The sequence below is a fragment of the Carassius carassius genome, unplaced genomic scaffold (assembly GCF_963082965.1).
Source record: "Carassius carassius unplaced genomic scaffold, fCarCar2.1 SCAFFOLD_56, whole genome shotgun sequence".
Classification (NCBI taxonomy): domain Eukaryota; kingdom Metazoa; phylum Chordata; class Actinopteri; order Cypriniformes; family Cyprinidae; genus Carassius; species Carassius carassius.
In genome coordinates, this window is record NW_026775126.1 from 2192540 (window position 1) to 2217538 (window position 24999).

Genomic DNA, 24999 nt, shown 5'->3' on the forward strand with positions numbered 1-24999 from the left:
CTTGCTTACCCTAGTCTGTTATGGTTTTATATTCCTTGATAAATGTGGAGGGTTAAATGTTTTGTGATTTTAGTTGTAATAAACTCCCAGTTAAGCTCGTCAATCTTCATAAGCAAGCTCTGGATGCTTGTAAGCGTGTCTTCTGTCACAGTTTCTCTCCTCAGAGATGGATTCTGTGAATGTGCTGCATGGAAATGTTTTGATTAAAACTGCTTTGACAAAGATGTAAGCTTTAGATTTGTTAAAAATGGATGGTAACTTCTATTCCTCTTCCAAATGTTCAGAAATCTTTGAATTACCTCACCTAGAGTGTATGAATGGGTTATTAATTATATTTGACATAAACTGTTATGTTTGGTTAAGGGAACATTGTTAAAGTTACAAAAATTTGTATCGGAGGTCTGGAGCTTTCTAATGTTAAATGTAACAAATTCTGGATCAGAAAAACCCTTATTAAGAAGTTTAGTGGTCACCCTAAAGCATTGTAAGTGGAAAATAAATGACCCTTTATTAAAATATAAGCAGGTTTCTGTACCCTAACAAGATGAAAGAGCTTGACTATAAAACTCTTCATCTGTTCTATCCCTGTAATTCTGCACAATGCACATACTGTCATTCTTATCTGGAAACAATAGCACACTTATCTTTTGATGGTCATGAAGTCATTTGAAAAACTGGTGCTGGCCCACCTGAAGGACATCACTGGACCCTTGCTGGATCCTCTTCAGTTTGCCTACAGAGCAAACAGGTCTGTGGACGATGCAGTAAACATCGGACTGCATTATGTTCTGCAACACCTAGACAGACCGGGACCTATGTGAGGATCCTGTTTGTGGACTTCAGCTCGGCTTTTAACACGATCATGCCAAACCTCCTCCAGACCAAACTAACTCAGCTCTCCGTGCCCACCTCCGTCTGTCAGTGGATCAACAGCTTCCTGACAGACAGGCAGCAGCTAGTGAGACTGGGAAAATACACATCCAGCACCCGTACAATCAGCACCGGAGCTCCCCAGGGCTGTGTTCTCTCCCCACTGCTCTTCTCCCTGTACACTAACGGTTGCACATCTAAGGACCCCTCTGTCAAGCTCCTGAAGTTTGCAGATGACACCACACTCATCGGCCTCATTCAGGACGGTGACGAGTCTACTTACAGACAGGAGGTTAAAGAGCTGGTTGTCTGGTGCACTCTCAACAACCTGGAGCTTAACACGCTCAAAACAGTGGAGATGATCGTGGACTTCAGGAGAAACCCCCCTGCACTCCCCCCACTCACCATCATGAACAGCACTGTGACTGCAGTGGAGTCATTCAGGTTCCTGGGCACCACTATCTCTCAGGACCTGAAGTGGGACATTCACATTGACTCCATTGTGAAAAAGGCCCAGCAGAGGTTGTACTTCCTTCGCCAGCTGAGGAAGTTTAACCTGCCACAGGATCTGCTGAAACAGTTCTACTCCACCATCATCGAATCCATCCTCTGCACTTCAGTAACTGTCTGGATCAGCTCAGCTTCTAAATCTGACCTCAGAAGACTACAGAGGGTAGTCCGGACTGCTGAGCGAATTATCGGTACAACCCTATTCAAGAACTGTACTTATCCAGAGTGAGCAAAAGGGCTGTTAAAATCACTCTGGACCCCTCACATCCAGCACACTCCCTCTTTGAACTGTTGCCATCTGGTCGACGCTACAGAGCACTTAGCACCAGAACGACAAGACACAGGAACAGTTTCTTCCCTCAGGCAATCCATCTTATGAAGAGCTGATAATAACTGTGGAACACACTACACTATTTTCTATTTATATACACATACACTTATTTATCTAACACACATACTTAGCGTACACTTACATTTTGCACATAATATACCTGTACATACATAACTGCTCATTGTAATATACCTGCCATACATTGTCAATTTGTATATTGTCGTTCCTTACCTACCTTTTTTCTCTTTTTTTTATTTTTTTATTCCATTATGTGTTTTATGTTCTGTCGCTGTCATTATGTTGCACTGCGGAGCTTCTGTCACGAAAACAAATTCCTCGTATGTGTGAACATACCTGGCAATAAAGCTCATTCTGATTCTGAATGTTATTATGGAAATTATTTTTTTTAAAAATAATGTCTTAGCTTGTTTTTTCAGCTTAGACAGACTTGTTAGCTTTGAGATAATGTACAATTTTTAATTTGGGAATCAGGTTCAAAGGAGCTGGATGATATCTTAAAACTGTTAACTCTTTGTGTCCTGTTTCATCTTCACCGATGTAAAGTTACTGATTGCATGACCAATTTTAGGATTGTTCTGGAATCTCTCTGCTCATCACTTAATAAGAAAACTACTAAAACTACTGTATTGATGGAAAAATAATGATTTTGATGTAAGGGTGTTACGCCCTGTGTGTTTTTTGTAGCTTACATTTTATGTGCAATTTTTCATTTAAATTACTTTTTTAATTGAATTTATTTACAGTTTATTTATTTAAAAAAGTTTTTTTTCTCTCTGTTTAAATTTCATTTGTATTATTTTTTATGTGTTTTTTGTTTTGTGTTGTGTCCATGGTTGTAGCCAGGCTTTGAAAATTAGTGAGGTTTCTATAACCACCCCCTTATTATAGAATTGTTCTATAATAACCCCTAAAAATACAACTAATAATATACACTAACACTTGAAAAGAGACAGAAATGTAAATGTTTTTGGAGGGACCCAGCCGGCACATGACCGACTTTCAAGTTTTATTTTTTTAGTTTTATTTTATTACTTTGATCATGATTGGTTAATCTGGCTGTCATTCAGTAAACTGGACAATGAATCATTTTGCGCCTTATGAATTTGAAAATATCGTCTTTCTTCATTTAGACATATAGATATATTGGTAAGTTGCTTATAATTACCATAATAAAAAAATTTTATAAGGTAAAGCCCAATACATTAAAGGTACAAATATGGTAAAAATATGTAGAAATATTGGAGGGTTGCTTGTAATTACTACAAATAATGTTTGTATAAGGTAATCCCCTGTACGTAAATGGTTCAAGTGTGTAGAAATATTGGAGAGTTGCTTGTTATTTCTGTCAAATAATGTTTATATAAAGTAAACTCCCGTATTTAAATGGTAAAAATATGTAACAATGTAAAAAAAAAAAAAAGTTGCGTCAACTTAAAAAAAATAAGGCAACTTATTGCAAGCGTTTTTTTTGAGTAAACTTAACAAACGGGAACTAAAGTCCACCCAACTTAAAATAACTCTAATATCACAAGTTGTCACAACATAAATAGTCATGTTTACCCAAAAATACCAGAACAAAATATTTTTTGTTTACTGAACACAAGGCCTATTATCTAGAAGCATACACAATTTTAAAGTGAAAAAAAGTGACATGACATTCTGCCAAGTATGGAGACTTATACTCAGAATTCATGCTCTGCATTTAACCCATCCAAAGTGCACACACACCCAGAGCTGCGGTGCCCGGGGAGCAGTTGGGGGTTCAGTGCTTTGCTCGAGGGAACCTAAGTCGTGTTATTGCTGGCCCGAGTTTCGAACTCACAACCCTTGGGTTAGGATTCAAACTCTCTAAACACTAGGCCACGACTTTATATTATTCAAATAGTCTAAATAAATAAAAGACCATAACACGGGTCAAATAACTATTTTTATTATTGAAAGTTTGTGTCCAAAGCACAAGGACATACCAAGTCTTGTATATTAGCTTCTTTACTCAATGCATTTTACACTGAACTCAACACATGGCACATAATGCATGTTAAATAAATCCAGTGTTAATTATACCTTCATACGTTAGCAGTCTTGTGGCATGAAGTCACATGTATTTAACATTTTTGTTTGTTTTTAAAGGAACTATTACATGAAAATTACTATATTGCGTATTTTAACATCAAAATAACCCACTGGCCAAAGTTACGTCCAGTGGACGTCTTTTTATGTCTTTGCAGACGTTGAAAAGACGTCCACTGAGGAGACAGAATGTGTTTATGACGTCTTTTTTAAAATGTTTTTTATGTCTTCTGTACGTCCGATATAGACGTTCACAGATCCTCCTTACAAGGTTTTGTGACTTTATTTCTGTCAGACATCTAGAGAAGCTCTTATTGAGAATTAACAGAGGTTTAAATGTTGATACTTGATTCATTTGAAGTCACCATTGTGGTGATCAGTGTTTGGTTTAGTTGGGATCTTGGTCCAGTTACTTCTTGTGTTAGCTTGTCTCTTGCTGCTGTAACGGTATATTTTGAAACACTGTTTTTGTGGCAAAGAAAGACAAAATTTAAAAGAGCTCAGGTGTTATCAGCTCTTTGTCAGTGATAAGAAAATCATCACATAATAAGTATTTGAGATCAAAAAATAAGTTTTGTTTGATATTTTTAACAGGCACCAGGAGCAAAATGCTTATTTTGAAGATGGACAAAATGAATGCGTTTGAAATAATTTGAGTAAAAGGATCAAGTACTCACACACACAGACTTCTAGATTTAGCATATGCATCACAACAACGGTGACAAACAAAAGCGCTCCATCGCACAAACTCATCCTTATTTTCCAGCCTTTTTTGTTCTGATTGTCACCATTGATGTGATGCATATCCAAAATCTTGATGACGACATGATCGGTTTTCTTAAAGTAACTACATTATTTTTTCTACAAGGTTTCTATCCATGAAAATAAATACATAGTCGCAACAATACATTAACATTTTGTTTTACTATAATTTGTCACCATTACAAGCAAGATGTGTAGTGTACGCTTGATCTCAACTCTCTCTGCCACAATAAGAGTGTTTTATAACACACAGTTTCAACAGCAAGAGACAAGCTAACACAAGAAGTAACTGGACCAAGATCCCAACTAAACCAAACACTGATCACCACAATGATGACTTCAAATGAATCAAGTATCAACATTTAAACCTCTGTTAATTCTCAATAAAAGCTTCTCTAGATGTCTGACAGAAATAAAGTCACAAAACCTGATGTTACAGACAGACTCAAATATAGATTGTGCTGTCTATACTGTTTTTATTTTGTACCAGAATCAAGTTATAGCTCAGCGTGTTCATAATCTCCATGTCTATCATAGAAGCTGTCAATATGCTTTATATAAATTACTTGTGATTAAGCTCCGTTTTTTGTAAGTGATCCGGAGAAATATGATTTTTTTCATTGCATTGTAGAAAGTTGTAAGTTATTATGTAGAGCTGAAAAACAAACACACTGAGGTTCATCATATTTGTATTAGGCCGAATGTTGTCAGTATGTTTCAGGAGTATTTATGGTGTCTGTTTCTGTAACTGTGGAACTGGAGATAAATAAAAGGCGTCAGTTTGTCACGTGTATCGTACATTAATGTGTGCAATATTTACAGAATGTCAGTAATGAATGAATAATTAATTTCTTATGTTTCTGGCCTACTCCTTTGTAACTTAAGATCCCATATCTGCACATGTTGTGTAGTTTGTTTGTTATTATCAGGAGAATATGTGTTTCAGATGCTCCTCCTGCCAAACACGATGATGTGAAGGAGGAGAATCTGTCACTTTACACCCTGGTCTAATAAAAAACACAAATGACTCGATGACATGGCTATGTAATGCCATCTGCATCGCTGCAATGAATGCACATCCCACCTGCACAGATGCTGAAGAGAGATTCAGAGACGGACTGCAGCCGGATCAGACTGGATCTCTGACCATCACAAACACCAGAACCACACACTCTGGACTCAGAGCATCATTTATCAGCTAAATCTGAAGTACACAGCTGATGATCACAGCAGAAGCTGCACAGATCAGTCAGAAATCTCCGTAAACTGTATGTTTCCAGGTTCATGTGCTGCTGCTGCTGTCATTTATAAGTCAAGGGAAAGTGAGTACATACGGCCGATTGAATGAGATGGAAATAACAGATTCATTGTGATGTGAAAATATGTATAAAATATGCCAAAGTCATCTTTGTATGTAACTGAGTTTGTCATTATTGTTTAAACAGGCAGAACAGTGAAGCAAAATAAGGTAGTTTAACCCCAAATTCCTCCAAAACACCATCAGTTTTTAGTCTCTGTGTAACTAAATCATCGATCCTGTGATCTTGTGAAATACTCATCCGATAATCAGACTGAGGCTGCTGATGATGGAGTGTCCCAGGAAAAGACTGACCCACTGAAACACCACTCTGACATTAATGATCTTATTTGTATTGAAAGCCAGTTAAGCAGTAAACCAGCAATAAACTGATAAACAAAACCCCACATTACCAGCAGCAGAACAGCGAGTGTTAGAGGTTTTTCTGTGTTTAGTAGAGATGTGCATCTCGTAACTGATGCAATACCCATCTCCATGCACAGCCAATGATACGATACACATGAAGCAGCTTCTGATGTGAGGTGATGTGATGCAATTTGATTTAAATTAGATTCAACACCATACGATTCAATGCGATTGCTTTTGTTTCTCTGGTTCAGACAGACAGCAGATCATAAATTAACTGAAGTGTCTTCTAACTTCAAGTTTACCAAATAAGCCAGGTTTATTTCAGTTAGTCCGGCTCATTACCAAATGATTTGGTTCCATGAAGCAAATTTAACACCGATCAAGCTCAGTCACTGTGGGAGCTTACACTGGGAAACGAACCTGGTCCTAGTCCAGAGCAGACTGACTGTCAGACTAAACTGAGCTCGTCGAACACTGAGCAACAGAAACACAATGATATTACCACTGACTCTCTCACATTTCTCTCTGACTCTATCACAGTCAGAACAGAGAGCACAACACCAGAACATTACAATCTAACATTGCTAAATCTAAATCTAAATCTAAAGCATTACAATCACTAGATTAAACAAAGAGAAAGACTTCATTTAACTGCTATAAGAAACGCACTTTAACTCATTTGAGCTTAGTATTGTTACTAGGCTACTGTAGTACCTTACATTTTATTTATCCATTACAATACTCCTTGCTATATGAAATTCTTCAAAAGGGACATTTGATGTCCAACAAGAAGTATTTTAGCAGAATGCATATTTTACTGGTAATTATTGTGCTATTATTCAGTGGTGCTCCATCTGTTCAGCACACAGCAGCGCTCGTCCACTCCTGACAGAAAACTGGAGATATCTGCATGACTTTCTAACATCTACAGATGAAGAATATACCGGTGACATGTCAGTGATGAACTGAAATATATTCGTTTTTGATGGACATGAATCTCCTCTTTTCCTGGGGTCTGTAGTGTTGTGATGCGTCTAAATCACGTACGCTCTGATAGTGGCCTTCAGCTCTTCTGTATTCTTGGGTCTGGCACATCACATCTTCCTCTTCGTCATCTAACCACTGGACATGCATGTTTAATTCCACTAATACCAATGTGCCTGTGTTTTTAGTAAGCGAAATATCTGTGTATATAAAGAGCTTTTATTTTATCATTTCTCGCCTTTCTTTAAAGGTGCCATCTGTCATATCTGGCAAAAAAATCAAGTCATACTCCACATTCCATACCAGATGGGGGCAGTATGCCTCAATAAAGTGAATTGGTCTACTCTAGAGTAACAAACGAGAAACGGCAGTCTCTATGCTCCGCCCCTACCTTCACAATAACCCTAGAGCATAGCTGAAGCCTATAAGACAGCGGTTCTCAATTGCAGTCCTCGCGCCCCACTGCTCTGCACATTTTGAACATTTCTCTTAGTGCTTCAGACATTTGTTCTATTCGAACATAAGTGCCCTGCGAAGTGGACATCACAGGATATTCAGCCATGATTCCAGTTCGAAGCGAATGTAGCTATATGTTCCAATCAAAGTGCATTGAAGTGTGCAAGACGTGAATTTAAATTGTATCGATTTACAGAGGTATATGATGTCACAGTTGTCCATGTTTAAAGACGCTGCACAGCACAAATCAGTGAATGAATGTTTCGATGTGAGGTAAACTTCAACAGATTTCCCCTGCTCAGGGAGTAGGGAGCAATGAACATTTGAAAAACAGTTTATGCACGGAGTTCATTTCTGATGAGCTGATTATCTGAATCAGGTGTGTTAACAAAGAGAAACGTGCAAAATATGCAGAGCAGTGGGGCGCGAGGACTGGAATTGAGAACCGCTGCTATAAGAGGACGTTTTGCCTCCAGAGGAACGTTGGGTGATGTCAAGTGATTTTGAAACATGACATCTTCAAGCTACTCCCCTTCACCTTTACCAGTGAATATGTTCATATTCGTTTTGTTCATATTACATTGAGTTGTAAATACACATTATTTGAATTAAATAAATTTGACAGACAGCATTCTGTCAACATCATTGGTCAACATCAGACAGCTGATGTTGATCAAACTAGCGCCAACCAACGTAACCAGAGCTGCCAACTCTCAAGCATTCACCGTGAGACACAGGCAATTGACTCTTTTCACACGCTTTCACGCCACACATCAATTTTCTCACGTACAGAAAAACCACGAAGCAAAGAGGACACGGAGACCAACAGACTAGACAGAGCAGGTTACTTATGATATAAAAAAATGGGTAAGTTATAGCTAGCTAATTATCAAACGCAGCTACGGTTAGCCATCGCTAACATTAGCACGTTTATAGAACAGCCTTCGATACATTTCTATGTTATAACTTCCCGAAAAAAAATACACAAACATATAAAACAAACTTCTAGCGAAATACTAACAGCATCTAAATTACCAATCCAAAAGAAATGTTGCAAGTTCGGTGTCAAACCTCATTTCTTTCAAGTCCATCAGTTGTCTCCAGCGATTGAAAGCAGTGCCGATGTTTACTCTGGTTCGGCTCCTTTTCTTATCGGATTTGATTTGTGATTCCGAGCGCGGTTGTTTCCCTGTAGCGAGTGGTGGTCTCTTGCCAAGGGCTTAAGTCATCCTTCCGCTCTCTTCCCTGAACTGAAATGAAGTAGTGGGTGGGCTGTACTTTCCACACGATTGACATCAGGTTAGATTACGCCCACAAGCCGTGCGAGTTATTTGTGTATTGCAGGTTGGCTGGTGGTTATGTTGCCCGCATACCGCCTCCCATGGCCGAAACTGGTATTACGACACCTGTCGGGCCGGGGCTAGTAATGCTACTGCTAATTAAGGTTGATATCTCTGCAGCACTATAACTTGACATTTTTTTAATGACATCATCGCCCTTATTTCTTCTCATTCTTTTGATGCGTGTAGGTCATTTTTTGTATATTTTTACCTCAATTTTTGCAGATGGCACCTTTAACTTTGCATCACTCAATGTAAAAAAAAGTGCTTTAAAGTTGTAAAAAAAGTTAAAAGTTGAGTCTATATAAATGCTGTTGTCTTTCTAAATAAAATAAAGTGATCTGTATGTTTAAAGATGATTATTAACTAGTTTGGACAGAAGATCACTAATAATATTATAATACTGCTTGTATTATACACACATGTATTAATGAAATATCAGGTGATAATGTGATATCAGACGGTGAAAAAAATGATACTTACACTGGAAACTATATATATATATATATATATATATATATATATATATATATATATATATTATAGGAATAATAGTAAGACTTTGTAACATTATTTTCTTGTTTCTTTGAGGTGATGAACATTATTAGTAACACTAATAAACGCAGTAGTATTGATGACCAAGCGAATAACTCTTGTATTATTTTCTGTATGAGTCTAGTGGTCAAACGCTGTATTAGTCTTCATCTTTGAGAGGTGATCTTCCTGCATGGATTCATATCACAACCTCTTGACCATCTCTGTACTGTACTCTCTGATGGATTCAGTGTTCATCTTTAACACTAGATGATGCTCCAGTAGTACAGTATTAACACTCGGAGGAGTTTACCTTCCACTTATTATAGTGATTACAGGACAACTGAGCTAATATCAGACATTACTGTCTTAGAAATGACATTATTTCTTTATCTCGCCCCAGATAACTGTAAGTGGGACTCGAACCCAGCTCACCAGCAGAAGAGTTACTATATTATATTACAATATATTATTTCATTTGTCTTAATTATGTCACAGTACTTTCATTTACAGAAAGTGATTTCATTTCAATTTTTAATTGATGCTTCCACAAATACATTACAAAATTACCAAGGGTGTATATATACAAATAAATACTAACTATATACACACACACACACACACACACATAAAAATCACAAAATAAATAAAACTAAAATTCCACAATATCTTAAATGTACTAAACAACAGTCTTTGCAGCTTTTTTATTGATATGTATAGAGTTCAGAGGTCATCTGAAATGTTCTTGTAAATGAGCATTTTTATCAGGCGTCTCGGTTTAGATTCAGTTATTTTACTCTATTAGCAATATACAGGTCCCTTTCTACACAATTAAAGTGAAATAACTGAACATAAATATAGGAACCTGATAAAAATGCTAACAGTAATGCTATTATTGCTAACACCATTTATTAAAACTAAACTCATTAAGTTGTACACATGTCAGTCATTACTCTGATTGAAAGCTCCCATCAGAAGAAAACAGACAGCGGTCAGTGTTTAGTTCAGCACTGACCAAACAAGCATCTTCTCAGCCGCTCAGACTCTGGTTGTGTTACACTGCAGAAACACTGAAGAGCTCAGGCTGATGAGCGTTTCAGATTCCCATCAGATCTGATCAGAGTGGATTCTCAGGATGAAGCTGCAAGCACAAGAAAAGAAGACATTATTGTTTCTCCGAACTCTCAAAGTGTGGGTCCGTGTATCTTTTGGTCATTTGATTTTCTATTTAAAAATAAATAAAGATAAATGAGAAACGGTTTGATTTTCGTTTTTTCGTTTTGTTTAAGAAACGCAAAACGAAAATGTAGTTGGATTTTTCGTATTTTTGTTTGTGGGTAAAAAATGAGATTATGCTTTAATATTTGTTTGAATGTGTGGGCGGCGCTGAAACGCCCCTTTCATCCCTTCTGTTCTGCACCGACAAGCGGCAACCGCAAACTCAGTTCATTTTCACCAGGAGAGAAGCGGCAGACAGCAGAGCATATTAATCCCACGGATTCTATACTAGTGGTGCTTGCAAGCTTTATATATATATATATATAATTTTTTTTTTGACCAAACAGAAATTAATTTATTCAATGACATTTGAATTTTACTGTAGGCCTATATGATCTACAATGACATGAAATATGCGGATTTTTAGGCTACTAATTTTATTCTATACCTATTTAAGAAAAACCTCACAAGTAGCCTAACATGTTTTCATTTGCTATTACAAACAACAGCAACAGAAGCTTTATCTTGTAGAGTGTAGTCTGCTGCACTTCTCTGATCGGCGGATCCCGATCCACACCTTCCATCCAGATAACAGAGGAAAGAACTTCAGCTCCGTCAGTTTGGATCGTAAGACACCATAAATAACACGAAAACCTTACAAAACTCAACACGATGTGCTTTCTGCCATCTCGGTCTACATTAACTTCTTTCTGAAACGTCAGAAATGAGCCAGGCTCATGCATCAGACGAACCATGTCTAGCTGGACATGTCTACTTTTAAAATAATCAATTTTAATAGAAAAATAATAATAATAATTTTATATTTAGGTCTATGTAATTCAAATGAAACCAACGAGAGGTGCAGTGTTTCCCGTCTGAACTCATTATCTGTAATGATGTCACACCATCACTATATTCATACTGTCATTTACAGAATTCGTGAATTCAGTTCATAATTCTAAGTAGCCTATACATTTAAAGTAGACTAATTATGGGGAAAACTTAACTTATTTTAATATAAATTTTATTATAAATGTGGGGTTGGGTTTTTACCATTTTATTTTTTTTATGAATGGCCTAGAATAAAATAAATAAAAATTAAAATAATTAAAATAATAAAGTTGTCAAGTCTGCTTTGTCAATAAGATGCAGCAGCTGGAAAATTATAATATTATTTTTTATTTTATTATTAATTTAATTAATTAATTATTATTATTATTATTATTATTATTTTATCTTGCAAGCACCACTAGTATAGAATCCGCAGGATTAATATGCTCTGCTGTCTGCCGCTTCTCTCCTGGTGAAGATGAACTGAGCTCTCGTTGCTGCTTGTCGGTGCAGAACAGAAGGGATGAAAGGGGTGTTTCAGCGCCGCCCACACATTCAAACATATATTAAAGCATAATCTCATTTTTTACCCAAAAACAAAAATACGAAAAATGCAGCTACATTTTCGTTTTCCGTTTCTTAAACAAAACGAAAAAACGAAAATCAAACCGTTTCTCATTTATCTTTATTTATTTTTAAATAGAAAATCAAATGACCAAAATATACACGGACCGTCTGTGTACTTGTTGGCCAATGGATTTTCGTTTTAAAAGGAAAAAAACAAAAACGAAAAACGGCTCGTTTCCAAATTTCCATTAGTAAATAGGAAAACAAAAAACGTAAAACAATCCATTTTTCTTTTTTTCTTTTGATATTAAAAGACAGAAAAAACGGAAAACAATCTTGTTATCCGATTGTGTTTATAGATGGAAATCGGAAATCAAAATACGAATGTATGACCTAATCCTGCATTCTGCATTGGTACTTTTTCGTGAACCGGAAGCGATCGTAAGTAGTAGTAAGCGGTTGTCATAGATATGAGCTGTTGGTTGTGTGGTGTGGTGTGCAGGTGGTTGTATACAGCTTTGACCGTTCTTCTATACTCTTTGACATCAGTGAGACCATAGACAGTTGAATGATACGGACGTAAAAATGTTTTTAGATGAATATGCTAATTTTATATTAGAAAACTGAAAGAATGGGATGTCGTGTGGGGATATAGCAGCTGCGTTGGGTTCACAGTTTGGAAAGATACGGGGGTTTTCTGAGAGGAGTGTGCGGAGGTGGTGTGCTGAGCAGGAACTTGTCAGGAGGAACTTCTGTCCTGACAGTCAACTTGAAGTTGAAGTCGCTGAAGGTATTGCTGAGGTAAGTTATATTTATCAATCGCCGTTTACCGCTTTTGTTAAACATACAAATTAATGCTATAACTGTTACTCTTAAATAAAAAGCTGACCACAGCTAAGTGCAACTTATTTATTTGTTTAATGTTATCTTAGATCCCCAAACATGTTTTGTTTATCGATAGATGATAAAATCAGTATTTGAAAAAAATGATAATCACCTTTGTACTAAGTAACGTTAGAATGTTTAGGCATAACAATGAACATTTGAACTAAGTTGCACTCCTGCTCCCAGACTGGATCGTCTTTCGGCCGAAAAATGATGACAGGCTATCTATCTGCTAAAGGGGTTAAAGCTTCTGAGGGCAGAGTGGGCAAAGTGTTGAGACGTGTTCATCAACCCTACCACATTGCAAGACATCAGGTAAGGTCATAACATCTACCACAATAGAACACATCAGGGCCCTATATCAGATAGCAGGCTTGACAAGCTCTGAGTTGACTGAGCCTGAGAGATGAAACAGTTTTAGGACAGCTGATAGAATTAGTTCAATATGTTGAACCTGATGGAAGTCACATTTCCACAGGTAGAATACACTGAATATAATTGTATATTTTTAACTTATTGATCCTTCCTCCACTCCTGTTTTTTAAAATAAAATGTCAATCGTAGTATCAGAACTACATTGATGATAGGTTTTTCATCCCCACTCACATGCTTCCAACCGGTTAAACGAGTTGATTGAACTAATTCTATCAGCTATTCTGGAACCAAAAACTCTGACTTTCCCATCTCAAATTTAGTCAACTCAGAGCTCAGGGATAAGGTCAGTGTCTGTTAAGCCTGCTTGCTGAAATAGGGCTTCAGATGTTTGGACCACTGTAACTTAGGTGTAGGTGAATCTTATTATACAAATCAAGGATTATTGAGATTTTATAATATTGTCGTTCTTATATTTTAGGGTGCCCGAAATCTGAACCCCATACCCTACAATGCAGAATACATGGGGCACAAGCTACATGTAGATCAAAATGAAAAGCTTGTTATGTTTGGTGTGACCCATGTAATGGCTATCGATGGTTTCAGCAAGAAGATTGTCAGTCACTCCACTATGCCAATAAAGAACAACGTCGTAATTTCGTAACGTCGTAAAAAGTGTACAGGTAACTTTGTTAGTGCTAGTAGTCTGCATGTCAATGTCATTGGGCAAGACACTGTGCCCAAATTGCTCGGTGGTTGTGTGGTAACTTGCCGCTGTAACACCAAATTCTGCGAGCCATCAGATTTTGTGTCAAAACCCAAGCCACAATATTTTCTTAAACCTAACCAAGTAGTTTTGGTGCCTAACCTAACCAACCTGCGACCAATTCACAACATTAACCACCCTACGTGCTTTAATTCCTATTAGGGTCACAGAATCTGATGGGTCACAGATTTTGGGTGTCACACCACCTTGTGTGTGCAGCTGGAAAAAAATTTAAGTGCTTTGGACTTTTAATTTGCACTTTAGGGATTTATGGCTTAGACTAATGCTGCGTGTAAAGGTTATATTTTATGTTTGTCTGCGATTTTTTCCTTAGACCTGCTGTACTTTCTTATGGACTATGGGATCAGGTCAGAGTTGACTGTGGGAAAGAGTTTTATCTGGCATTATTCATACAGGAAAAGCTGGCAGAACACAGACACAATACTCAAAGGCAGCCTTACCTTCAGACTCCTTCTACAAGGGTGATGTGTATATATATATATATGTAATATACATTTATTTTTTTTATAAATAAATCCAGGTTTAATTGTATTTCTAATGAGGGCAGGCAGACTAATACTATCCTTAAAAACCTGCACAGAACCATGTGATCGAGAGAATGTGGTCGGAGGTGAATGCCAGAGTCAACTACCCTTTGAAGACAGCTTTGGTAGAGCTGGTGGACCAAGATGAACAGAGTATGGAGGACAACACATCAAAGTATTGTGTGTCAAACCTGACATGCCAAATGGCTAGGATTGGCATTTCAAAAGTCACAGAGGCATGGAATGCACACAGGATCCCAGGTATAATAAATTTCATTCTACTGGCTACATTGATGTCATGACTTATTAATCAAGCAGTTTAAATAATTTTGGCTGTTCTATTATAGATTTCGATCTATACTGAATTAATTCATTTGTAGCTAATTAAACTGAAAATGTACAGTATATGGGCAGATTCAACATGTAAAACATGTTATGTCTTACAGGAAAGGGAATACCAAATGAACTGGCTAAAGAAGGGTGTCCTGCAAAACTTCTCGAGGACCTTCTGCCTGTTGGTTCTGTTGCAGCTGACCTGTATCAGCAGGAAATGGGATCCGCATTGAAAAGGGAATCCGTTTTGGATGTGATCCTTTCCCCTCTGAAGAGGCCCAACAATGGACTGAAACGGAGTTTGGTTCTCACTTTGACATATTATCACTGTACGAAAATGTAGTTCACCATAACTATGGCCCTTTTAAAGATGCAGTTATGTCTCTTATTGATTTCACCAGAAGGTGTGTGTGACCTGCAGTGGTCAATAAAGCAGCAGTATAATTTCAAAAATAAAATTTATTACAGAGGAATCTGTAAAAGTGGTTTCAGTCCATAACAAAATAAATTGCACTAACAATGCAGTAACTCTGTTTACAATGAATACACAGCACTTACAATTTTTGTTTCTTTGTAAATTCTTTGTTTTAAATGTAATTGTCATGTAAAGAAGTTGAGCTTTTGTATAAAAATCTAGCTTATCAGATCACAATAAAGAAAATAACATCAGTTAATCTGTTTTAACTACTTCCTTTTTAAAATGTTCTTTTAAGAGGTCAATTGCTGTTGAGGAACAACTGCTCCATTCCAAAATGTTTTATAAAACATCAAACAGGATTAAACATTATAACCACGTATCAAACAAACAGACGTGATAATGAAAAATGCAAAGTGAAGATGGTTAGACATGTTCCTGGAAAGCTGCAGGTTGCTATTCAAACATAACATTACAACAGATGATTTTATTAACAAGTTCATCTTCCTCTGAGAAAACAGATTAATAAAATCAACAGCTGTGGTGTTTGCTAAAATAAAAAAAAATGTGCAGCCTCTGTTACTTTCCAGTAACATGGATGCCATCCTTGCTGAAACATCAGGAGTTACTCTGTTTCTATCTCCTTGAAAGAAGACAGGAAAGCAGAAAAACCCTTAACTTGGTGCACCTTGGAGGCAAACTCTTGAGCTCTGCATTTCAGACAGTGATCTGCGGTTAACAGCCACTGCTCCACACATGTTTGGCATCTAACCAGAGACTCCCAGCATGTGGAAAACATGGGCTCTTCCATTAGTGCTGCAAGGTTGTAATCAAAGAAAAATATGCATAATGACATTTAATAGTTTATTTTAATATAAAAAGGAAATTAACATATACTGTATATGTACCTAATGTTAAATAACTTACACATACCTTTACAAATGAGACAGGTGAAGGCGTCCTTTAAAGTGCGCAGATAAGCATCTGGCATTGCTGTTGTGGTTTTGGACTTTGCAAGCTCAGACAGCTGGTTTATGGTTGTAGTGATGTCGTGGAGGCTCTCGACAGCTTCCTTTAGTTGGTTAATTTTACCAATAACCTCTTGTGCACTCAAACTCTCTTCAGCCCTTCGACTTAAATGTAGGATCAGAAAAGAAATTATTAAAGATGTATTCAAGTGGTGTACGAACCAATGATTAAACATCTTTCTGGATATTTTACTCTGTAATAGTGTCAACCTAAGATACCTTCTCTTAGTTGTTGTAAATTTAAATTTCTGTTGAGTAAATAGTCATATAATTAAATCATAATGAATAAATTCATGACCATGACTCAAAACTGATTCTTTTAAATTATTTTCAAATATTAATCATGCATGTAATGAAAAAAGGATCTGCAACAATGTAACATCTCAAATCTATATTAAATTTTTTACATTCATATGATTTTGCCTTCACATGAAATGTTGTATTACCTTGTTTTAGCTCTTCTTCCATTCTGGAACTCTACAAAGTCAAATTCAGAGATGGCGTAGATTTTTCTGGAGTTCTGTTTCCAGTATTGTGAACCTTAGGAATCAGAAAATACTTACTTCACTTTTGTATTTAAAGGGCACCTATTATGCAAAAATCACTTTTTACATGGTGTATGAACATACAACCCGAATTCCGGAAAAGTTGGGACGTTTTTTAAATTTTAAAAAAAAGAAAACTAAAGGAATTTCAAATCACATGAGCCAATATTTTATTCACAATAGAACATAGATAACGTAGCAAATGTTTAAACTGAGAAATTGTACACTTTTATCCACTTAATTAGCTCATTTAAAATTGAATGCCTGCTACAGGTCTCAAAAAAGTTGGCACGGGGGCAACAAATGGCTAAAAAAGCAAGCAGTTTTGAAAAGATTCAGCTGGGAGAACATCTAGTGATTAATTAAGTTAATTGATATCAGGTCTGTAACATGATTAGCTATAAAAGCTTTGTCTTAGAGAAGCAGAGTCTCTCAGAAGTAAAGATGGGCAGAGGCTCTCCAATCTGTGAAAGACTGCGTAAAAAAAATTGTGGAAAACTTTAAAAACAATGTTCCTCAACGTCAAATTGCAAAGGCTTTGCAAATCTCATCATCTACAGTGCATAACATCATCAAAAGATTCAGAGAAACTGGAGAAATCTCTGTGCGTAAGGGACAAGGCCGGAGACCTTTATTGGATGCCCGTGGTCTTCGGGCTCTCAGACGACACTGCATCACTCATCGGCATGATTGTGTCAATGACATTACTAAATGGGCCCAGGAATACTTTCAGAAACCACTGTCGGTAAACACAATCCGCCGTGCCATCAGCAGATGCCAACTAAAGCTCTATCATGCAAAAAGGAAGCCATATGTGAACATGGTCCAGAAGCGCCGTCGTGTCCTGTGGGCCAAGGCTCATTTAAAATGGACTATTTCAAAGTGGAATAGTGTTTTATGGTCAGACGAGTCCAAATTTGACATTCTTGTTGGAAATCACGGACGCCGTGTCCTCCGGGCTAAAGAGGAGGGAGACCTTCCAGCATGTTATCAGCGTTCAGTTCAAAAGCCAGCATCTCTGATGGTATGGGGGTGCATAAGTGCATACGGTATGGGCAGCTTGCATGTTTTGGAAGGCTCTGTGAATGCTGAAAGGTATATAAAGGTTTTAGAGCAACATATGCTTCCCTCCAAACAACGTCTATTTCAGGGAAGGCCTTGTTTATTTCAGCAGGACAATGCAAAACCACATACTGCAGCTATAACAACAGCATGGCTTCGTCGTAGAAGAGTCTGGGTGCTAACCTGGCCTGCCTGCAGTCCAGATCTTTCACCTATAGAGAACATTTGGCGCATCATTAAACGAAAAATACGTCAAAGACGACCACGAACTCTTCAGCAGCTGGAAATCTATATAAGGCAAGAATGGGACCAAATTCCAATAGCAAAACTCCAGCAACTCATAGCCTCAATGCCCAGACGTCTTCAAACTGTTTTGAAAAGAAAAGGAGATGCTACACCATGGTAAACATGCCCCGTCCCAACTATTTTGAGACCTGTAGCAGAAATCAAAATTGAAATGAGCTCATTTTGTGCATAAAATTGTAAACTTTCTCAGTTTAAACATTTGCTATGTTATCTATGTTCTATTGTGAATAAAATATTGGCTCATGTGATTTGAAAGTCTTTTAGTTTTCATTTTATTAAAATTTAAAATACGTCCCAACTTTTCCAGAATTAGGGTTGTAAATGTGTGTTGGCAGTGTGTGTACACAACTACCCTATAATGATAAAAATCCAACCAATGTTTTTATTTTGTTGATTTTTGCGCACAAAATCTATTCTCGTCGCTTGATAAACGTTTGTTGAGCCACTGGAGTCGATCGAGCAAGTTTCAGTCACTTGGAAGCCTATAGAAGAGTGAGCCAGCTCTCAGATTTCATCATAAAAATATTAACTTGTGTTCCGAAGATGAAAGGAAGTCTTACAGGGTTAGAACAACATGAGGGTGAGTAATTACTAGGGTTGGGTATCATTTAATTTTTAGCGATTCTGGTTCTGATTCTACAGTCGTGGCCAAAAGTTTTGAGAATTACATACATAACTGCTTTTAGATCATTGTTTTAGTTGTTTTTTTGATGTACTGAAATATAATTAGAAGCACTTCATACGTTTCAAAGGCTTTTATCGACAATTACATGACATTTATGCAAAGAGTCAGTATTTGCAGTGTTGGCCCTTCTTTTTCAGGACCTCTGCAATTCGACTGGGCATGCTCTCAATCAACTTCTGGGCCAAATCCTGACTGATAGCAATGAATGATAGCAATGACTTTTTTTTTTAAATCAACACTAATTAAAAATTACACAAATTAGAAGCAACATTCTAATCATAAAACTTACTTCTTGTGCCATCTGAGTCCACTATCTCACTTCCTTGGCTGTCTGTCAGGGTAATTGGCTCATCACAGCCTAATGCATCCTTCACCTTTGCAGTTATTCGTTCAACAGTTGCATCAGCTTCCAAAAAGCGAATGACAACTGTCCTGGAAGTACTGAGCTTGTCATTCACTATTTCAGCAACATGGACTGACCTGTGGATAAACCAGACTGTTTAAAATCACAACTGTGGGCCTAAAATTCTATTAATATTTTAGCTATAGGATGACATTTTAGCAGCATAGTTCAGTTGTATATTTAATAAGTAACCTTTGGAAGGATCTTGCAGGGAACAGGCCAGTAGTTCGTGGAGTTCCAGGGGAAGGTCGTGGTGTTTCAGTGGAAGCAGAAGCGGCAGGTGCGGGGCGGCGCATGAAGGCAAAAGGAACAGCAGTAGTGGGTACGGCTCTGCTTGCAGGAAGCTGACTATGATCTGGATCCCCATGGACCTCATAATGGCCCCGATGCACAAGATTGAGGATGCAAAAACGTCCAGATGGCTCTGGAAATGTTGCGGTGTTTGCATCATCTGTAATGTACAGACTGCTGCCATCAACCTGTTGAAGTGCATAGAAAGAAAATGCCATAAGTTTAATGAACATTTAAAATAAATGGTAAACAGTAAAAAGACAAATGCTAATCCATCAGATTAATTGTTAGTTTAATAACGAATATAAACAAAATGCTTAATTAAAATGTCAGAAAACCTAATAGGGGTGGAACGGCCTGCACATTAATTAAACTTATCAGATGACAAGAGTATGGTTGATGTAAGGTTTGTAAGATTTACCTGCATCTTAATGTATTAGTGTGAATACTGGCTTAATAGTCGTTGTTTTACCATATTTATGTATAAAATATCTTTCATAATTAAACTGCACTGACGGCCTAGTTGCAGTATGTGTTAGCCTGTTGTTTTGTAATGATGAATTAGGCGTTTGGCAGTGTTAATAGCTTGTTACAATTTGGCCTAATCTGCAGGTCTACTCCACATACAGTCCATTGATATCATGTGTTAGTTTCTGTCCTGTTCTGCATGGCCAATATGAAGTGCTTTTATGGATTTGGTTAGGCTCATTGTAGAACAGATGATTAAAAAAGGCACTAGGGATATTTTCATGATCTCAAAATATTCTAACAAGTAGGCTCTCTCTTTTTCAAGATACATATGACAATCCAAAAAGGGAGATCCCTGAATTGAAGAGATGCACCACATGCTGCAAGGACTTTCACTTTTCATATATATATATATATATATATATATATATATATATATATATATATATATATATATATATATACACACATACACACATACACCAGTTGAATATGTTAAACAAATGTTTCTTATTTATATCTCTCTGTCTAGAGTTGAAGCCTACAGCCGTTCTATCCATGCAGCAACTGATGGAAAAGGGGTTCACTTTGGTGCTTGTGATGTTGTTGCAAAAATGACATATATATATATATATATATATAAACATTCTTGAATCATTCTTGTGTCTTGTCTTGCCTCTCAACAACTTTTAAAATATCAGCTGTAATTTAGTGACTCCATACGCTGATTCCAACTTTAACTTACCTGATAATGAGCTAAATCACCTTAAGGAGGTTAATCAATATACTGTATAATTCAAGAGACTAAGACTTTTAAGGTTCTTCATTTTTTACAATTGTTTTAAAATTGATATACTTCGATTTTACAAAATTGATATTTCATTTATATTTTGTGTAAATTCATGTTTAAATTTAAAATTGTGACTCAAAGCACACTTAGTAATTAACCTCTGCTGCATTTTGAATCAAAAATCACATTTAAAAACAAATACTAATGAGATTAATATATTGATGCTATATACAAAGTAACGTTACTGCAAACTAAACCAACAGGGTACTAGAACTGTGGTCCTGAATCTGCAGCCTCCGGTTGTGCAGGAACATACTGCGTTATGTCCTTGCGTGCAAAACTGTAATTTATAACAAACGTTACTTATATATTGTGTATTATTTCAGTACCTGAAATATCCTGCATATTTTGTCAACAGACATGTCATCATCTCTTACTGTGACACGTTTGCCTTCTCGAAAGAGAACATAACTTGTTGTTTCCATTGTCGCAGTAGCTCGGACATCAATTACGTGTTTTACATTACCTTGGGTGAAGGGTGGGTCTTCTTGGCGTGGCGGGAGCTCTGGGCGGGAGTAACTTCCGGTTCACGAAAAAGTACCAATGCAGAATGCAAGATTAGGTCATACATTCGTATTTTAGCCGGCAATCTGCTTCCGGCTTTGCTACCGTTCGGACGTTCTAGCTTACTGCTCTGCGCTTTGCTTCTTATTTCTGTACTTTTCTCTGATTTTTCTAAGATTTCTACATCAGCAGATCAGCACAGTGCTCAAAAACAGATTTTCTGGCACAAACGCTAAAACTAAAAACTCTTTGGGACTGAAATAACACTACAAAAAGTGTTGCCTCCCACTGCCAGCTGCTTACATTCCAGAGAGGGGAAAACAACTGCCTACATTCAAACAGAAGAGAGAAAAAATGCCTCCTGTTGGATCTAGTTGTTGAATGAACTGCTGCAAACTTCTACAAAGGATTGTGATTCTTGAAACAAAGTTACTTGCTGGACTTCCAAAACAGACGGAACACTCAGCAGACCGTCGTCATGGACCTTCTCAGCATACAGCCAGTGAGTCCCATGAATCTTATGAATCTCAACAGTTTATACCAAGTGTAGAGGAACAAGCCGAAACTGATCGCCACACTAATCGATGGCACAAACAGGGACCCAAAGGAACACGAAATATTAGATTGTCACGAGTTTCTCGTATTGCTGCCGTAGCTTCCTCTACCCCAGATTCGACTATGACAAGGCTTGTGAATACTGGCATTCAACCACCCCCTATACATCTTGAGAACAGATTTGAAGCATTAATGAATGTGGGTGAGGAATCCCCAAATGTGATTAAATATGGATCGGATCAGCCAGCAGCTAACATCGCTACTAACATGCGCTCAAGGTCGAGCAGACAGCGGCTTTCAGCTCAGAGCGCAGTCGAGCCAAGGACTCTGATAGTGGGTGACTCTGTTATCAGAAACATCCGTAGCAGGACTACAACCACATGCTGCCTTCCTCAAGCAACGGTCTCTGATGTGAACAAGGAACTTCAGAACATTCTGATGAAGCACAAGACTGCAAATCGAATCATCATCCTTGTGGGGAAGAATGATATTCGGAAAGAGCAGTCAGAACTCCTTAAGAAGGACTTCAGTGAACTCTTTGAAACACTTCGAAGACTCAAAGTTCAGTTGTTCATCAGTGGACCACTCCCAGCAAGGGGAACAAATATGTTTTCACGGTTGCTTGGGCTGAACACATGGCTACAAAGATCTTGTAATATAAAAGGAGTGAATTTCATTGACAACTTCAATCTTTTCTGGGGCCATAGACAATTGTTTAAACCGGATGGCCTCCACCCAAACAAACTTGGTGCTAGAGTGTTTAAGGACAATATCTACTTTTCCCTCCGTCATCCTTCAGCAGAGTGTGTCAATCCATTCAGCACACACACACCGGGTTCGAGTCATCATGTGGTTGATATATCCCACAAGGACACTGATAACACCACGCAGCCAAAACAAGCACTGCTCATGGACACTATCCCGACTGAGCCCTGCCCACAGACCTCCTCACAGACTGATTGTGACGTATCAAAACAGCTACAAGATTCAGCACCCAGGGATTACTTTCTGGAAAACAGCCAGGGAAGCCAGGACAGCATATCACAGCCACCGGAAACACCAGAGACACAGCCCATCTTACCAGACACATTATCACTTTCTCCAGCATCTCAACTTCTGTGCTTCTCACAGAAAATGGAGGAATTGGTGTATGCTGGAACTAAACTCTCTCACTCATTTGCTGCAAGCCCGCAGATATCACAAAAAAAAAACGGCAGACCCCAAAACCACCAAAGCCTGTGGTCCCTGCTCCTGCGAGAGCTCTGCGACCACTGCCACAACGCCGGGGCCCAAACCCTCTGTCTGCTGAAGGTGAACCAAAAACAACTGATAGCAGCTCTCAGTGATATGTGTCGGGTCCCCGCTATAATAACAGCAACATTCACAAATGCCTACTGAACAAGCGGGAACACAGTGTGCCTGTAGCTTTCTCTATTTCAGTTTTATCACGTGATAGAAAGTCTAAGGCCATCTCAAACCGAAGGGCAAACTCATCTAATCTGCGGCCTATTATGCATCAAACTAAAATTGATGTAAAGACACAAAGCACAGCCATCAAGTTAGCATCTTTAAACATTCGCTCACTAAAAAATAAATCATTTCTAATCAATGACTTTATAACCACAAACAATCTGGATTTTATGTTTCTAAACGAAACATGGCTAGAAGACAGCTGCAATGCAACAGTCCTTAATGAAACAGCCCCTCCTAACTTCACTTACATGAGTGTCTGCAGGACTGTTAGGAGAGGTGGGGGTGTAGCTGCTATATTTAAAGATGTCTATCAATGCAAGCAAGTGTCATTTGGTCAGTACTTGTCTTTTGAAAGAAATAATAACGGTTCTAAACACTTTTGACTTGACTCAGCATGTGCATGGACCCACACACAAAGGTGGACACACTCTAGACTTAATCATCAGTAGGGGTCTAAACATTTCATCCATTGTTATTAAGGACATAGCACTATCTGATCACTTCTGTATTTTCTTTGATATTTTGATGTCTGCTACAACTGAATCTAGATCGGTCTCTGTCAGAAGGAGATGCATTAACGAGAACACAAGTGTACTATTTATGGAGGCTATATCTTTAACACCAAGCATTTCTGCAGACTCTGTTGATACTCTCCTTGATTCATTCAACTCAAAAGTTAAGAATGTTATTGATGATATTGCTCCAATAATAATCAGTAAGAAAACAAACAGACAGAAATCAGTTTGGAGAAGATCAACAGCAGTTCAGACTATGAAAAGACAATGCAGAAAAGCAGAGCGGATGTGGCGGAAGACAAAACTTGAAATTCACTATAGCATCTACAAAGACAGCCTTCATGCTTTTAATGTGAAACTAGCCACAGCTAGACAGAATTTATTCTCAAGCCTTATAAACAGTAACTTAAATAACACCCGTACTCTTTTTGCCACTGTTGAGAGACTGACAAACCCCCCAAGTCAGATTCCCAGTGAAATGCTCTCAGACAGCAAATGCAATGAGTTTGCATCCTTCTTTTCTGAGAAGATCATCAATATCAGGAAGGCGATTAGCACATCCTCAAGTAATGCAGAGGTCAGACAGATTAGGCCACAATATCAAAAAGATACTATGTCTATTTTTGAAGCAATTGATAGCAAAATTCTGGAAGACATAGTGCAGCACCTAAAATCATCAATCTGCTATCTTGACACACTTCCCACATCTTTTTTCAAAAGTGTGCTTAACTGCTTAGAAGCAGATCTTTTAGAAGTGGTGAACGCCTCACTTCTTTCTGGGAAATTTCCAAACTCCTTAAAAAATGCAGTTGTTAAGCCCCTCCTGAAAAAGAGCAAT

General features: G+C 37.7%; 2 protein-coding genes and 1 long non-coding RNA gene across 5 annotated transcripts in view; 2 read left to right on the forward strand and 1 right to left on the reverse strand.

The window, feature by feature from the left end:
• LOC132136868 (CD48 antigen-like) overlaps positions 1–24999 on the forward strand; it is a 452450-nt gene that overhangs the window by 381195 nt on the left and 46256 nt on the right. The gene's annotated exons all lie outside the window — the stretch shown is intronic.
• LOC132136874 (uncharacterized) lies at positions 12704–15735 on the forward strand. 2 transcript variants are annotated; one of them, XR_009431588.1, is made up of 6 exons: positions 12704–12961; positions 13232–13360; positions 13899–14092; positions 14518–14672; positions 14785–14989; positions 15175–15735. It is a non-coding gene; the product is annotated as an uncharacterized LOC132136874 (long non-coding RNA). The 2 variants fall into 2 exon arrangements; XR_009431587.1 differs by having other exon boundaries at positions 14518–14665.
• On the reverse strand, positions 15838–21688 carry LOC132136873 (uncharacterized). 2 transcript variants are annotated; one of them, XM_059547414.1, is made up of 6 exons: positions 21581–21688; positions 19698–19984; positions 19392–19582; positions 16951–17044; positions 16410–16609; positions 15838–16292 (listed from the first exon to the last, which is right to left on the reverse strand). In XM_059547414.1, the coding sequence occupies exons 1-6, from the start codon at positions 21683–21685 to the stop codon at positions 16102–16104; spliced, it is 1068 nt and encodes a 355-aa protein (XP_059403397.1). In that variant the 5' UTR covers positions 21686–21688; the 3' UTR covers positions 15838–16101. The 2 variants fall into 2 exon arrangements, with proteins under 2 accessions (XP_059403397.1, XP_059403398.1); XM_059547415.1 differs by having other exon boundaries at positions 21444–21688.

Excerpts from the sequence above, each read along its gene's own strand:
- LOC132136873 (XM_059547414.1), bottom strand. The coding sequence starts at position 21,685 with ATGTATGACCTAATCTTGCATTCTGCATTGGTACTTTTTCGTGAACCG. Across the intron at positions 16,610-16,950 it reads GGAAGAAGAGCTAAAACAAG|TCGAAGGGCTGAAGAGAGTT; the intron begins GTAATACAACAT and ends CCTACATTTAAG. Across the intron at positions 16,293-16,409 it reads CACCTGTCTCATTTGTAAAG|CACTAATGGAAGAGCCCATG; the intron begins GTATGTGTAAGT and ends ACAACCTTGCAG.